The sequence below is a fragment of the Mobula birostris genome, chromosome 17 (genome assembly GCF_030028105.1).
Source record: "Mobula birostris isolate sMobBir1 chromosome 17, sMobBir1.hap1, whole genome shotgun sequence".
NCBI classification, from domain to species: Eukaryota; Metazoa; Chordata; class Chondrichthyes; order Myliobatiformes; family Myliobatidae; genus Mobula; species Mobula birostris.
The window spans coordinates 19,200,422-19,215,457 of record NC_092386.1 but is presented as its reverse complement, the minus strand read 5'-3'; the positions used below and the strand labels follow the sequence as shown (position 1 = coordinate 19,215,457).

General features: G+C 42.3%; 1 protein-coding gene across 1 annotated transcript in view; it reads left to right on the top strand.

Annotated features, from left to right (window-relative positions):
- The window catches only part of LOC140211538 (solute carrier organic anion transporter family member 4C1-like), a 74,881-nt gene that overhangs the window by 36,450 nt on the left and 23,395 nt on the right, over nt 1-15,036 (top strand). The window contains exons 8-9 of the mRNA XM_072281328.1: nt 9,532-9,647; nt 14,779-14,923. Of these exons, the coding sequence (XP_072137429.1) occupies nt 9,532-9,647; nt 14,779-14,923 (261 nt within the window). The remainder of the gene's footprint in view (nt 1-9,531; nt 9,648-14,778; nt 14,924-15,036) is intronic.

Below are 15,036 nucleotides of genomic sequence, written 5' to 3'. Positions count from 1 at the left end.
TCGGAATATTTAAAAGCACTTTGCAGCTACTGGGAGGAGTTTCACAATAACGTCCTTCACCGAGCACCCACACTCCATCTGCCAGAAAAAGTGGGATTTCTGGTGGCCACCCATTTCAATTCCACTTCCCATTTCCAGTCCGATATATCCACCCATGGCCTCTTCCACTGTTGTGATGTTTTCAAACTTCCAGTAATGTCCCTCACCCCCCCCCCCACTGCCTTCTCCATTCTCCATCCACTTTTCCCTCTCTCACCTTATCTGCTTGCCCACCCCATCGCCTCCCGCTGGTGCTCCTCCCCCCTTTTCTTTCTACCATGACCTTCTGTCTCTTTCACCAATCAACTTCCCAGCTCTTTACTTCATCCCTCCCCCTCCAGGTTTCACCTATCACTTGTGTTTCTCTCTCCCCTCCCCCCACATTTTAAATCTACTCCTCATCTCTGTTTCCCCAGTCCTACTGAAGTCTCGGCCCGAAACATCGACTGTACCCTTTTCCATAGATGCTGCCTGACCTGCTGAGTTCCTCCAGCATTTTGTGTGTGTTGCTTGGATTTCCAGCATCTGCAGCTTTTCTCTTGTTTTTGATCAAAGAGGAGGTATGGCAACCTGGAGACATACACTTAATGTTTCAGGAACAGCTTCTTCCCCTCCACGATCAGATTTCTGAATGGACAATGAACCCATGAACACCACCTCACTATTTAATTTTGCTCTCTTTTTGCACTACTTCATTTAATTATATATTTATATTTTTAGGTATACCTGTATTATTGTAATTTATAGTTTTATTATTATTATTATGTATTGCAATGCAATGCTGCCACAAAACAATAAATTTCACAACAAATGCCAATGATATTAAACCTGGTTCTGAATCTGGTTCTAATTCAGCCTCCATGGCTATTTCTTCTTCGCTAGTTCATTAGGATATAGAATGACCTGTTTCCACTTTTGTTCCGAGGAGTTTGACATTAATGCGGAAATTGGCGAATCATCCGCAGGTTGAAGGCGAGTTGCTGTTCCTCAGGTATATTTTGTGCTTCCTTAGAAAATGTAGGAAGCCGAAATCTGAGTGACAAGCAGCTGGATTGAGGATTGAGTGGCATTGTAGTGCAAAGCGTCACTCAATCAGTGTTTGGTTTCACCAGTGTGAGGCAGTCTATATTCCGATTCCAGCACAGACATTACCTTTGTTCTTTCCACTCCTACCCCCATCTTGACCCCCCCGTATCTTTATTCAACTTAAAAGACACTAATGTTCTCACTTTACCATTTCTGATGAAAAGACATTGATCAGAAACTGTTTTTGCAAAAGGAAAGATGTCCCGGTGGCTACCAATTTTAATTCTACTCCCACTCCTATTCTGGCATGTCTGTCCACGGACTCCTCTACTGCTATGATGAGGCCAAACTCAGGTTGAAGGAGCAACTTCTCATATTCTTTCTGGGTAGCCTTCAACCTGATGGCATGAACATTGATTTCTCTAACTAACTTCCTCCCTCCCTCCCTCCGTCTCTCTATCTACAGTCCCCATTCTGGTTACCCTGCTACCCCTTCTCCTCCTCACCTGCACATTACCTCACTCTGGTTCTCTTCCTTCCCTTTCTTTCATGGTCCACTGCATTCTCCTATTAGATTCCTTCTTCTTCAGCCCTTTGCCTCTTCCACCAATCCCCTCTAGGCTTAATTCACCCCTCCCCCCCCCACCTTTCTCTTCATATGGTCTCACCTGCTAGCTTGTACTCCTTCCTCTCCACTCACCTTATTCAGGCCTCTTCCCCCTTCCTTTCCAATCCTGTTGAACGGTCTCAGCCCAAAACGTCCCCCACAAATGCTGCCTGACTTGCTGAGTTCCTCCAGCATTTTGTGTGTGTTGCTCAAGATTTCCAGCATCTGCAGAATCTCTTAGAAGCAGAACACTACAGCACTGTATAGGTCCTTTGGCCCACAATGTTGTGCTGATCTTTTAACTTACTCTAAGATTGATCTAACCCTTCCCTCCTCCATAGCCTTTAATTTTTCTATCACCTGTGTGTTTATGATCTGAAACTTCAGTTCTGTTTCTTTATACACAGACTCCTTATGCTGCTGTCTGTTGGAGTCCTGCAATAGCTCAGCTTCATGACTCATAAAACTTGTGGCGACGTGTGGCCTGCTGTGTAACTTTGCTATCATGATAAAGCTGCCCTTATCACTAGCTAACAGCAAGAAGCTGAGAAGTCTCAATAAGAGGAAAATGTCTCAGGGAAAAAAGGGGGTTGGAACGTGTACCTCCCTTTCCTGCTCTGGTTCACTGAGATGAGGAGGAATTCCTTTAGCCAGAGGGCGATGAGACAGTGAAATTCATTGCCACAGACGGCTGTGGAGGTCAGGTCATTAAATATATTTAAAGCGGAGGTTGATAGGTTTCTGATTAGGAAGGCTGTCAAGAGTTATGGGAAGAAGGCAGGAGAATGGGGTAGAGCAGGATAATAAATCGGACATGATGGAATGGTGGAGCAGAGTTGATGGGCCAAATGGACTAATTCTGTTCCTATGCTTATGATCAAATACTTTATCACTGACATCAGTAATCTCCAAATAGCACCTCATATCGAAGGCTTCTCACTCCTTATCTTTCCCACAATGCAAACATTGCTAACACAGAATATACATTCTAATCTCTTTTAGTAAATTAAGTTATAAATACAGAGATTCTGCAGGTGCTGGAAATCCAGAGTGGTGTACACAGAATGTTGGAAGAACTTAGCAGGGCAGGCAACATCCACGGAGGGGAATAAACAGTCGATGTTTCTGCTGAGACCCTTCTTGAGTCCTGAGGAAGGGTCTCAATCTGAAATGTTGACTGTTTATTCCTCTCCATAGATGCTGCCTGACCTGCTGAGTTCCTCCAACATTTAGAGTGTGTCACTCGAGTAAATTAAATTATTACACAATGTATCAATGAACTTGTCATGGGGATTCTCTGTGTGCTCTAACTGTGCTTCAATAGTTTAAGCTTACTGGTCAGGTTTCACCACTTGGAATCACTGCCAAGAGTCTCTTTGTGTCCATACTTACCACATTCAGATACACTCAGACTGTCATTCCACAAGACCATATGGTATGGGAGCAGAATTCAGCCATTTGCCCTACCAAGTTTGCTCCACTGTTTCATGGTGGCTGATCCATTTCCCCTCTCAGCCCCAATCTCTTGCCTCTCCCCGGAGCTCTTTCAGCCCTGACCAATCAAGGATCTATCAACCATTGCCTTAAATATACATAAAGGCAGCTTCCACAGCTGCCTGTTGCAAAGAACTCCACAGATTCACCACTGTCCGTCTAAAGAAATTCCTCATCTCTGTCCTAAAGTTTCACCCCTCTATTCTGAGGCAGTGTCCTCTGTTCTTAGACTCTTCCAGCATCTTCTCTACATCCACTCTGTCAAGGCCTTTCACCATTTGTTAGGTTTCAATAAGGCCACCCTTCACTGGCCCAGAGCCATCAAATACTCTTCATATGGCAAGCCATTCAATCCTGGAGTCATTTTCGTGAACCGCCTATGAACCCTCTTCAGTTTCAGCACATCCCTTCTCAGATAAAGGGCCCAAAACTGCTCACAATACTCTAAATGAGGCCTCACCAGTGCTTTATAAAGTCTCAACATTACATCCTTGCTTTTTCTATTCTAATCCTCTTGAAATGAATGCTAACATTGCACTTCCTCACCACAGACAGAACCTGCAAATTAACCTTTAGGGAATCCCGCGCAAGGACTCCCAAGTCCCTTTGCGCCTCATACCTGTCTGGCTTGAGAGGCCTGAACCAGTGAGGTAACCTGACTGATAGCTGTGTCTCCAAAAGAATCAGGTGCATTATCACTGACATGTCATGAAATATAAATGTTATAAGTAGTGCAAAAACTGAGCAAATATAGTGAGATATTGTTCATAGGTTCATTATCCAGTCAGAAACTGGAGGGGAAGAGACTGTTCCAAAAACATTGAGTGAAGCCTACACTAAAATAGTCACAAACCTCACACCAAACCCCAATAACACCCTCCCCCAGTGTGCAATTGAAAAGGCTGTAGTTAGCTTTGGAGTTTGAGATTTAGAAGGGCCACCTGTACACTAGACTATCTGGCTGAGCTGAGAGAGGCTGGTAAGTTCCCTCTTAAAGGACCTGCTACCACCGAGAACATATTGTATTGATGATGTAATCTGATACAGGAAAAAGTGTGAAGAAATGCATATTGGCAGCAAGAATGAGGAAAAGCACTAGAGAATAAAGGATGTTGCTCTGTGAATACATGGCTCCTCTGTGGAGAGAGCTAAGTGCAACAAGTTCCTGGGAGTTCACGTCACAGATGGCCTCATCTGCTCCCTTAATATCACCTCCCTGAACAACGAGGCACAGCAGCACTTTCACTTCCTAAGAAGACTGAGGCATCTTAGGCTCCCCCATCCCATCTTAACTGTGTTTTACAGCAGCACAATTGAGAATGTCCTGACAAGTTGTATCTCCATCTGGTACGTGAGCAGTCGAAGATTGGACTAGAAGTCCGTACAAAGGACTGTGAGACCAGCTGAGAGAATCACAGGGGTCTCCCTACCATCCAAGTCAAGTCAAGTTACTTTTTATTGTCATTTTACTGTTATCGACCATATGCTGGTACAGTACACAGTAAAAACGAGACAATGTTTTTCAGGACTATGGTGCTACATGAACAATACAAAAACTACATTGAACTACGTTAAAAAAAAAAACAACACAAAACTACACTAGACTACAGACCTACCCAAGACTGCATAAAGTGCTCTAAACAGTGCAGGCATTACAATAAATGATAAACAAGACAATAGGCACAGTAGAGGGCAGTAGGTTGTTGTCAGTCCAGGCTCTGGGTATTGAGGAGTCTGATGGTTTGGGGGAAGAAGCTGTTACATAGTCTAGTCGTGAGAGCCTGAATACTTCAGTGCCTTTTGCCAGATGGCAGGAGGGAGAAGAGTTTGTATGAGGCGTGCGTGGGGTCCTTCATAATGCTGTTTGCTTTACGGATGCAGCGTGTGGTGTAAATGTCTGTAATGGCGGGAAGAGAGACCCCGATGATCTTCTCAGCTGACCTCACTATCCGCTTCAGGGCCTTGCAATCCGAGATGGTGCAATTTCCAAACCAGGCAGTGATGCAGCTGCTCAGGATGCTCTCAATACAGCCTCTGTAGAATGTGGTGAGGATGGGGAGTGGGAGATGGACTTTTCTCAGCCTTTGCAGAAAGTAGAGACGCTGCTGGGCCTTCTTTGCTGGTGTTGAGGGACCAGGTGAGATTCTCCGCCAGGTGAACACCAAGAAATTTGGTGCTCTTAACGATCTCTATGGAGGAGTCGTCGATGTTCAGTGGAGAGTGGTCGCTCCGTGTCCTCCTGAAGTCGACAACCATCTCTTTTGTTTTGTTCACATTCAGAGACAGGTTGTTGGCTCTGTACCAGTCCGTTATCCACTGCACCTCCTTTCTGTATGCTGACTCATCATCTCTTGCTGATGAGACCCATCACGGTCGTGTCATCGGCGAACTTGATGATGTGGTTCGAGCTGTGTGTTGCAGCACAGTCGTGGGTCAGCAGAGTGAACAGCAGTGGACTGAGCACACAGCCCTGGGGGGCCCCCGTGCTCAGTGTGAGGGGGGGGTGTTGGAGATGCTGCTTCCAATCCGGACTGACTGAGGTCTCCCATTCAGGAGGTCTAGGATCCAGTTGCAGAAGGAGGTGTTCAAGCCCAGTAGGCTCAGCTTTCCAATCAGTTTCTGAGGAATGATTGTGTTGAATGCTAAACTGAAGTCTATGAACAACATTCGAACATACGTGTCTTTTTTGTCCAGGTGGAGGGTGATGGCAATGGCGTTGTCTGTGGAATGGTTGGGATGATACGTGAACTGCAGGGGGTCCAGTGAGGGGGGCAGCAGGGTCTTGATGTGCCTCATGACGAGCCTCTCGAAACACTTCATGATGATGGATGTGAGTGCAACGGGATGGTAGTCGTTGAGGCAGGACACTGAAGACTTCTTTGGCACGGGGACGATGGTAGTGGCCTTGAGCACGTAGGAACGACAGCGCTGCTCAGGGAGATGTTTAGATTAGATTAGATTAGATTATGAGGACACTCAGTCCTCATTTATTGTCATTTAGAAATGCATGCATTAAAAATGATACAATGTTCCTCCAGAATGATATCACAAGAAAACACAGGACAAACCAAGACTAAAACTGACAAAACCACATAATTATAACAAGCAACACACACCAAAGTTGCTGGTGAACGCAGCAACTTTGATGTGTGTTGCTTGAATTTCCAGCATCTGCAGAATTTCTGTTGTTTGCACATAATTATAACATATAGTTACAACAGTGCAAAGCAATACCATAATTTGATAAAGAGCAGACCATGGGCACGGTAAAAAAAAGTCTCGAAGTCCCGATAAACTCATCATCTCACGCAGACGGCAGAAGGGAGGAACTCTCCCTGCCATGAACATCCAGGCGCTGCCAACTTGCCGATACAGCACCATTGGAAGCACCCGACCGCAGGGGACTCTGAGTCCGTCTGAAAACTTCGAGCCTCCGACCAGCCCCTCCGACACAGCCTCTTCGAGTGCTTCGCCCCAGCCGCTGAGCAACAAGCAAAGCCGAGGACTCGGGGCCTTCTCCTCCAGAGATTCTGGACCACACAGTATCAGCAGCAGCGAAGCAGGCATTTCAGAAGTTTGACCAGATGTTCCTCCGTGCTCTCATGTCCGTCTCCATCAAATCAGGATTGTGCATGGCACCCTACTTGACAAATAACAGACATCACCACCGGAGTGGCTGCTGCGAGCTGCGTCGCGTCACCATCTTCTCCTCCTCCCTGTTGTTGAAGATGTCAGTGAGAATCTCAGCTAGCTGGTCTGCACATCCTCTAAGCACTCTGCCAGGAATATTGTCTGGTCCAGCAGACTTCCGTGGGTTGACCCTGCACAGGGTTCTCCTCACATCGGCCACAGTAAGACACAGCACCTGGTCGTTTGGAGGAGGGGTCAGGAATACTGACCCTAGGTATTATTAAGGACCTCACCCATCCATCCAGCATCCTCTTCGATGTTCTACCATCAGGCAGGAGACTCTGATGCATAAAAACAAGCACGGTCAGGACGAGAAGACGTTTCTTCCCCTGGGCCTTTAGGCTTCTGAACTCCCAGCTGCATTGTATTCGAAGTGTCATTGGTTAATCTATTCCATACCTTACAAGGTTTAATATGAATGTACATTAGTTTGTTATTTATATGTGATTCATCTGCAGATTTTAATCCTTACTTTCATAAGTTATTGTGTGTTATGTGTGTTAGGTGTACTACCGTGCTTTACACCCTAGTTCGGAGAAATGTCATCTTGTTTCCATATACATTATCTGGTTATATACGTTATATACATGTATGTAGCTAAATGACAATAAACTTGACTTGACTTAATGGCACAGGAGGAGAAGGACCTGCGAGTACGGTGCATCCATCAGGAAGCCACATACTGGATAAAGATGTGGCAGGACAGATTGACAAAGCAGTTAGTAAGCGAAACATAGTTAGAGGTACAGAGTATAAATTCCTAGAAGTGAACAGAACTAATAGCTTCTCACGGTCCAACCATGTTGACACCAAGTCCAAGAAAGCATCCCAGCACCTCCATTTCCTCAGGAGCCTGAAGAAAATCGGTATGTTTCCTTTGACCCTCACCAGTTTTTATTGATGCACCATGGAAAGCATCCTGTATGGGTGCATCAAAGCTCAGTATGGAAACGGCTCTGTCCAGGACCACAAGAAACTGTAGAGAGTTCTGGACACTGCTCAGCTTATCATGGAAACTAACTTCTCATCCATGGACTCCGTCTATATTTCTTGCTCTCTCAGTCAGCATAATCAAAGATCCCACCGTCCCGGACGTTCTCTCTTCTGCCCTCTTCCATCAAGGCTCAAGGACAGCTTTTATCCTGCTGTTATAACACTATTGAATGTTTCTCTAGTACAATAAGATGGATCCTTGACCTCACAATCTACCTTGTTGTAATCTTGCACCTGACGATCTACCTGCATGGCACTTTGTACTGTAACACTTTATTCTGCACTCTTATTTTACCTTGCACCGCCTCAATGCGCCATTGAGATGAATTGATCTGTATAGGCAGTATGCAGGACAAGTTTTTTTCAGTGTACCTTGGTACATGTGACAACAAAAGACTGATTTTCAAAACTCAATAAAATACTGGCCTGGCCTCAGTAGAGTATTATGTTCAGTTTTGGTTACCTCATGATAGAAAGGTGTGAAAATGTTTATGAGATTGGTTCCTAGGATAAGGAACTACAGTTATAAAGATAAATTTGAAAGCTGAAATTATTTTCTTTAAAGATGAAAAAGGTGAGAAATGTGATGGGAGAACGGTCATCGGGGCAGTTTGTAGTTGTGCGGCAGCAAATTGAGTTTTCATGACAGCTGTCTGAGATTCAGTTGCTTAACAGCACACAGTTCTGTTTCAGTATTTGGACTTTTGGTGGAAGCTGCTTGTTTTGGACATTGGTCACTCGAGATTGCATAATGGTTGTTTGTACACATGTGCAAGAGGCGATCAATCATTCCTTGTTGGAAATGGTGGCCTCCGAGAAAGGTTATGTTGGACTCCCCTGTGCTCCTAAGCACAGACTGTAGTATTTTTGCCAGGACTTAACCGCATTCAGTATTTGAATGGTGTGTCCTTGACCTCTCTCATTAAAGCCCTTTTCTGTGATAGAACTTCAGCAAATAACTTGATACAATGTAATTTCTTTTCCTGTGCACTCAATTCCGCCCTGTTACAGATAATGTTTCACCATACACACACGCCACCCTTCTATTTAATATTTAGGAAGATGCCATTTGTTAGTATCTGAGCTTCCACGTGCAACTGTGAGAGGGTGATGGCTTTACTTCACCTTTTTAAAATTCTTTCTCTTACACCAATGTTTGAGCCGTTCCTTATCTGAAAGGAAAAGGGAACAGGAAATGATGAAGAGATTCTTGAACTACTGGTGCACTGAAAATTATTGCCTGTTTCAGTTCCCCTGACCTGTTGGTAGCAGATTCATTTTGTTCACTCTGTGCTGCACATATTCACTGAAATGTGGGGCCCTCCTTCAGCATCTCATTTTCAGAACACGATCCCCTCTGGCATCTTTAGTTTTTGCCAATTAATCTGTAGTGAAGAAAGAACAACATCCTCCAAAGGCCCAGTTTTGATTGGTTTTTAGTCTGTTCCACTCAACATTGTGGAAGTGCCGTATGATATGGTGGAGAGTAACAAATGGGATGAACTTTACAAGGGCTATGTGATGACAATTTCTGTTAGTGCTGCCATTGGCAGACAAATCTAGTTTTCTGTTCAGAACACATGGTATGACTCAATAAACAGATAGGTGATGTACTTCCGAAGTGACAATAAAAATAACCAAAGTCTTGGTTTCACACTGCCCAAATATGTTGTTTATTTCAGGCACAGAAAAAATACAACTTGCTAAGATTTCTCAGGCTCACAGTTATAAGGGAGCAAATATTTTTGCACAGGAAAAGTTTGGAGAAAGTTTGAAGGATTTCTTCATGGTGCTGATGGTAAGCTTACTATAAATGTTACTTCCTTTCTTTTTAAATCTTTTTATTAATTTTCAAAATTATAAACTCAATAACAAAGTTGGTACAAAGAGATTGGAATAATCTTAATCAGCATATACAAAAAGGATTTTAAGCAACATAGGAATAATAGACTTCCAAACTCATAATGAAATTAGTCATAAAAAAGAAATAAAAAGAAATATATATATGTAGCCCCCTGGCCACCCTCAGGGTCGCTCGGCTCGCTGTCGTCTAGGGAAACAGCCTCGGCCCCGCCAAACTGGGTAATTTGTTTGTGTGGATGCTGTGTGAGGTACCCCACCCCGCCCAAATAACAGACATTACACCAGATGCAATTAAATGATTTACAGTTTATAGATATTACTGGAACTATATAATTAAAAGAGAATAAAATATAAAAGGAAAATAAAAGGCGCCACACTTATCAAGGTTCAATCTCTTCGTGCACAAAAACCGTTGGAGCTCAAGGACCTTCTTCTTCACCCTGCAACCCCTTGGACCACCTCGACCGGCCGCCTGGGACCAACAACGGTGGTCGACCAGACGCTCCAAACGAGTCCGTCTCCGTCTCCTCGCCGAACGTCCCGCTCGGGGTCCGACCCCGTTAGCGGACTCACAGCACCTGGTCCATCCTCTGTCTCGCTCTCCCGCCTTCTCCCCCAAAACCCCGCGCATACAGTATCTTCAAATACACCAAAACCATAACAACTATCCCAATTGGTTAATAGCACCCTCTAAACCACAATAAGCTGCTAGCGCAAACTTTCTCAGCGTTAAAGCACAACAAAGCCGCATTCCCCAGATTAACATAACAAAAACGCCATTTTAATTAGCCTCCGCAGTAACATAAAAATCGAAACCCCCTTACATATATAAAAACAAAAAAAAATCCCCAAAAGAAAAAGAGAAAAAAACCCCCAAAAAACAGAACAAGACAGGGCTAGACCAATATCTTGAATCAGACACGTTCAGTAATGTCATCTCCGCTTCTCTGTTCATATAATTTAAATTAGGAAAAAAGATTCAGAAAGGTCAGATTACATCATATGAAAATGTTGCATAAAAAGTTTCCAAGTCTCTTCAAATTTAACCGAAGAGTCAAAAATATCACTTGTAATTTTTTCTAAATTTAAACTTAATATAGTTTGAGAAAACCATTGGAAAGTAGTAGGAAGATTGGTGTCCTTCCAGTTCAACAAAATAGATCTTCTAGCCATTAAAGTAACAAATGCTATCATCCGACAGGCTGAAGAAGACAAAGATCTGTGTTCTACCATTGGCAATCCAAAAATTGCCGTAATAGGATGGGGTTTTAAATCAAAACATAAAACTGTTGAAATAATATCAAAAATATCTTTCCAATATTTTTCCAAAAGAGGACAGGACCAAAACATATGAGTTAAAGAAGCCACCTCAGAGTGACATCTATCACAAGTAGGGTTTATATGGGAATAAAAACGAGCTAGTTTATCTTTGGACATATGGGCTCTATGTACTACTTTAATTTGTATTAATGTGTGTTTAGCACATATAGAAGAAGTACTAACTAATTGAAAAATTTTATCCCATTTCTCATCCCATTTCTCTATAGGTAGAGAAAGTTGAAGTTCCCTTTCCCATTCGTTTTTAATTTTATCAGATATATCTGGCTGTAATTTCATAATTATATCATAAATAATTGCTATTAATCCCTTCTGAAAAAGATTTAAACCTAAAATTTTATCAATAATGCCAGTAGGATTTGAAGTCGGAAAGGTAGGCAACGTAGTATTTGAAAGATTTCTTATTTGTAAATATCTAAAAAAAAAATGAGATCTGGGCAAATCAGATTTCTTAGATAACTGCTCAGAAGACATAAAACAGTTATCCAGAAATAAATCATGAAAACATATTATACCTTCAGTTTTCCATATCAAAAAGGCTTGGTCCATTACTAAGGGTTGAAAAAAGAAATTAGATATAATAGGACTTGATAACATAAATTTAATTCAGGCCAAAAAATTTACGAAATTGAAACCATATTTGCAATGTATGTTTAACTATAGGGTTAAATGTTTGTTTATTCAATTTGGATAGTACAAAAGTAAGTGAAGATCCTAAAATGGAAGCTAAAGAAAACCCTTGTACAGATTGGCCTTCAAGGTTTACCCAATATGGGCTTGGAGTTATATTCCAATCTTGCGTGCAATATATTAAATATCGAGTATTAATTGCCCAATAATAAAATCTTAGGTTAGGCAATGCCAAACCACCTTCTTTCTTAGATTTCTGTAAGTATTTTTTTACTTAATCTGGGATTTTTATTTTGCTATATGTAAGAGGAAATTTTAGAATCAATAGTATCAAAGAAGGACTTAGGAACAAAAATTGGTATCGTTTGAAATAAATATAAAAATTTAGGTAAAATGATCATTTTAACAGCATTGATCCGGCCAATCAATGATAGAGACAATGGGGACCACTTAGTAATCAGTTGTTTAACCTGATTAATTAATGGTAAAAGGTTAAAATTGAATAGATCCTTATGTCTCTTAGTAATTTTAACTCCTAGTTAAGTAAAATAGTCAGTAGTCACTCTAAATGGAGAATTTCTGTAAGTGGGAACCTGCATATTTAATGGAAAAAGTTCAGGTTACTTCCACTTAAGTTATTTCTCCAGAATGTTTGTTATGTTTATGACTGAACCATTTTCATGTCACAAAGACTTCTTTCACCAAATGCACTGAACTCCAATTAAATGCTGATAGAACTGTGGTTTGTGCTTCTCGAAGGCCTAACTCTGCTCATGATCTGAAATGGAAATGTTGGAGATACTCAGCACGAAGGGCAGCATCTGTGCAAATAGAAACAGTTAACGTGCTTCTCATCCAACACCAGCAGGGCGGCAATGGCTAATATGAGAGGGCATTCTTTTAAGATAAGTGGAGGAGAGTTTAGGAAGTTTGTTAAAGGTATTTTTTTTAACACAGAGAGTACTAACTGCCTGGATTGCCCTGCTTGGTGTGGTGTTTGAGGTTGATACATTAGGGACACTTAAGAGGCTTTTTAGGTAGCACATGGAAGAAAGAGAACTGAGGGGTTCTAGGCTATATAGGAGGGAGAGTTTAGGTTGATCATGGAGTTGGTTCTTGTATGTGGGCACAGCATTATGGGCTGGAGGACCCATACTGTACTGTACTCTGGATCCCTGAAACACCAGAGGCTGAGGGGCAACCCGACAGAAGTGTATAAAATCATGAGCAGGATGGATAGTCAGAGTCTTTTTCCCAGGGTGGGAATGTCAACCGTGAGGGCATAGCTTCAAGGTGAAAGGGGAAAAGTTTAAAGGAGATTTTGGAAGAAAGTTTTTTTTGCAAAGAGGTGATGGAAGCAGATATGCTTCAGAGGCATTTAGCAGGCACGTGTTCAGGCAGGGAATTGAGGGGCGTAGACCATAAGCAGGCAGATGGAATCATGGTCAGCACAGATATCATGGGCTGAAGGAACAATTCCGCTGCTGTACTGAGGAATACTCTAGGCTCCATACTCTTTGCTCTCTGACCATAACACAGAAACCTTTGTGGCTTAGCTGGAGCTGCCACATTTGAAGGAAGCCAAATTGATAAGGGTGATCAGGGTGATCTTAAAGTACACAACAATTTCTTGCACCTTGAGTTCTGCCAGTGTTCTTTGGTTTTACATGAATTGTGCATAATGTCTATTATTTTTGTATTCAAATACTGTTGACTACGGCACCACTTTCAGAGAGCTATGTACTCATAACCCTAGGTGTCTCCAGTCTACAATACTCCCCTGTGCCATGTCATTTACTGTGGAAGTCCTGCCCTAGTTTAACTTCCCAAAATGCAATATTTCACTGTTGTTTGAATTAAATTCCATCTGCCATACCTTAGTCCACTTTCCAGTTGATCTAGATCCCATTGTAGTCTCAAATATTCTATTTCACTGTCCACAATAGCACCAATTTCACTGTCATCTCCAAACTTACCTTACCAATTACATTCTTATCCAAATTATTAATACAGATGACAAACAGCAGTGGACTCGGCAAAAATCATCACCCTGTTAATGTTGGGCACGTAAATTGAATTGTGCAAGCCAGCAGTTGTGTCACCATCTCTTCTTCTTGATTTTGATTTAAGAGGATAAAGGACATCAAGGGGTTGTCAAGGATGCATGATTTTCCTGGAGGCTGACTGCCAGTCTTCTACATCCTGTTTCTATAGGCCACTTCCAAATGCAGTACTGCAGAATGTAATCAAGGTTGGATTGGATGTGGTAATGCAGAACATGAGTATGTGTGTGTGTGTATTTGAAGGTATCTAATTTCCTGGTGCTGAGTGTGTGCATGTAGGTATGTCATGGAGCTGCAGGTTGAAGTGTTGAAACTGTCACCTTGGCATACTTTGTATCGTTAAAGCATTTCTTACTGCTCTGCTCCATATTTCTTTCGCAATGTCCTTCACAGACAGCTCTGCCACCACATCCTGCCAGCTTAATTGAATGGTGGCCCTTTAAAGCCCCAAGCTACCTTGGTGCGTAGCAGCTCTCTCCAGGCTAGGATTAGTATTTCCATTTTGTGCTCTTGTGAAAATAGCTGTGGGCTTGGTAGTACACTTCCTTCCCTTTCCTCCTCCCTGCAGTAGTGCTGGTTGTGTGACTCTGTGGAGAATGATATGCTAGCTGGGCAAAATTTAATGACAAGGTATAACTGAGTGCACTGTTCCCTTGTTAGAAACTGTTGCTTGTGCTTTTACACTCTTGAAAGCGACTGAAAACCATGGTCCTGATGCTCCAGCTATGATACCTGAGTGAACTGTTTGAATGATCCTGTTAAAGGGTAAATGAATTTTTAGTTCAGCACCTGTTTACTTTTGAAGAAGTCCCTATGACTGGTGTCCACCTGAAACAACTGTTTATTCCCCTCCATAAATGATGCCTGACCCACTGAGTTCCTCCAGCATTTTGCTCAGGATTTCCAGCACCTGCAGAATTTCTTGTGTTTTTGTTTTTGCTTTTATGTTTCACTTTCTATAAAGAGAATCAAACTAGCTTACTGAGCTACCTGAAGCTGCTGTTCACAAATTGTCAAATCTATATTTTCTCACAGGGGATGATGAAGAATCCGGTTTTCTTGTGCTTGACTGCAGCAAGCTGCAGTGAAGGTCTGGTCATCACAGGCTTTGTGACGTTTTTGCCAAAATTCATTGAAAATCAGTTCAGCCAAACTGCTAGTCTAGCTGCAATTCTTGGAGGTCAGTGGCTTAAATAATTTTCTTCACAGATGAGGATTACTTTTTAAAATGCAGGTTTGATATGATTGATTTAAAGAGACTATCTAAGTCACACGTTGGTCGGTTAGTTTTAT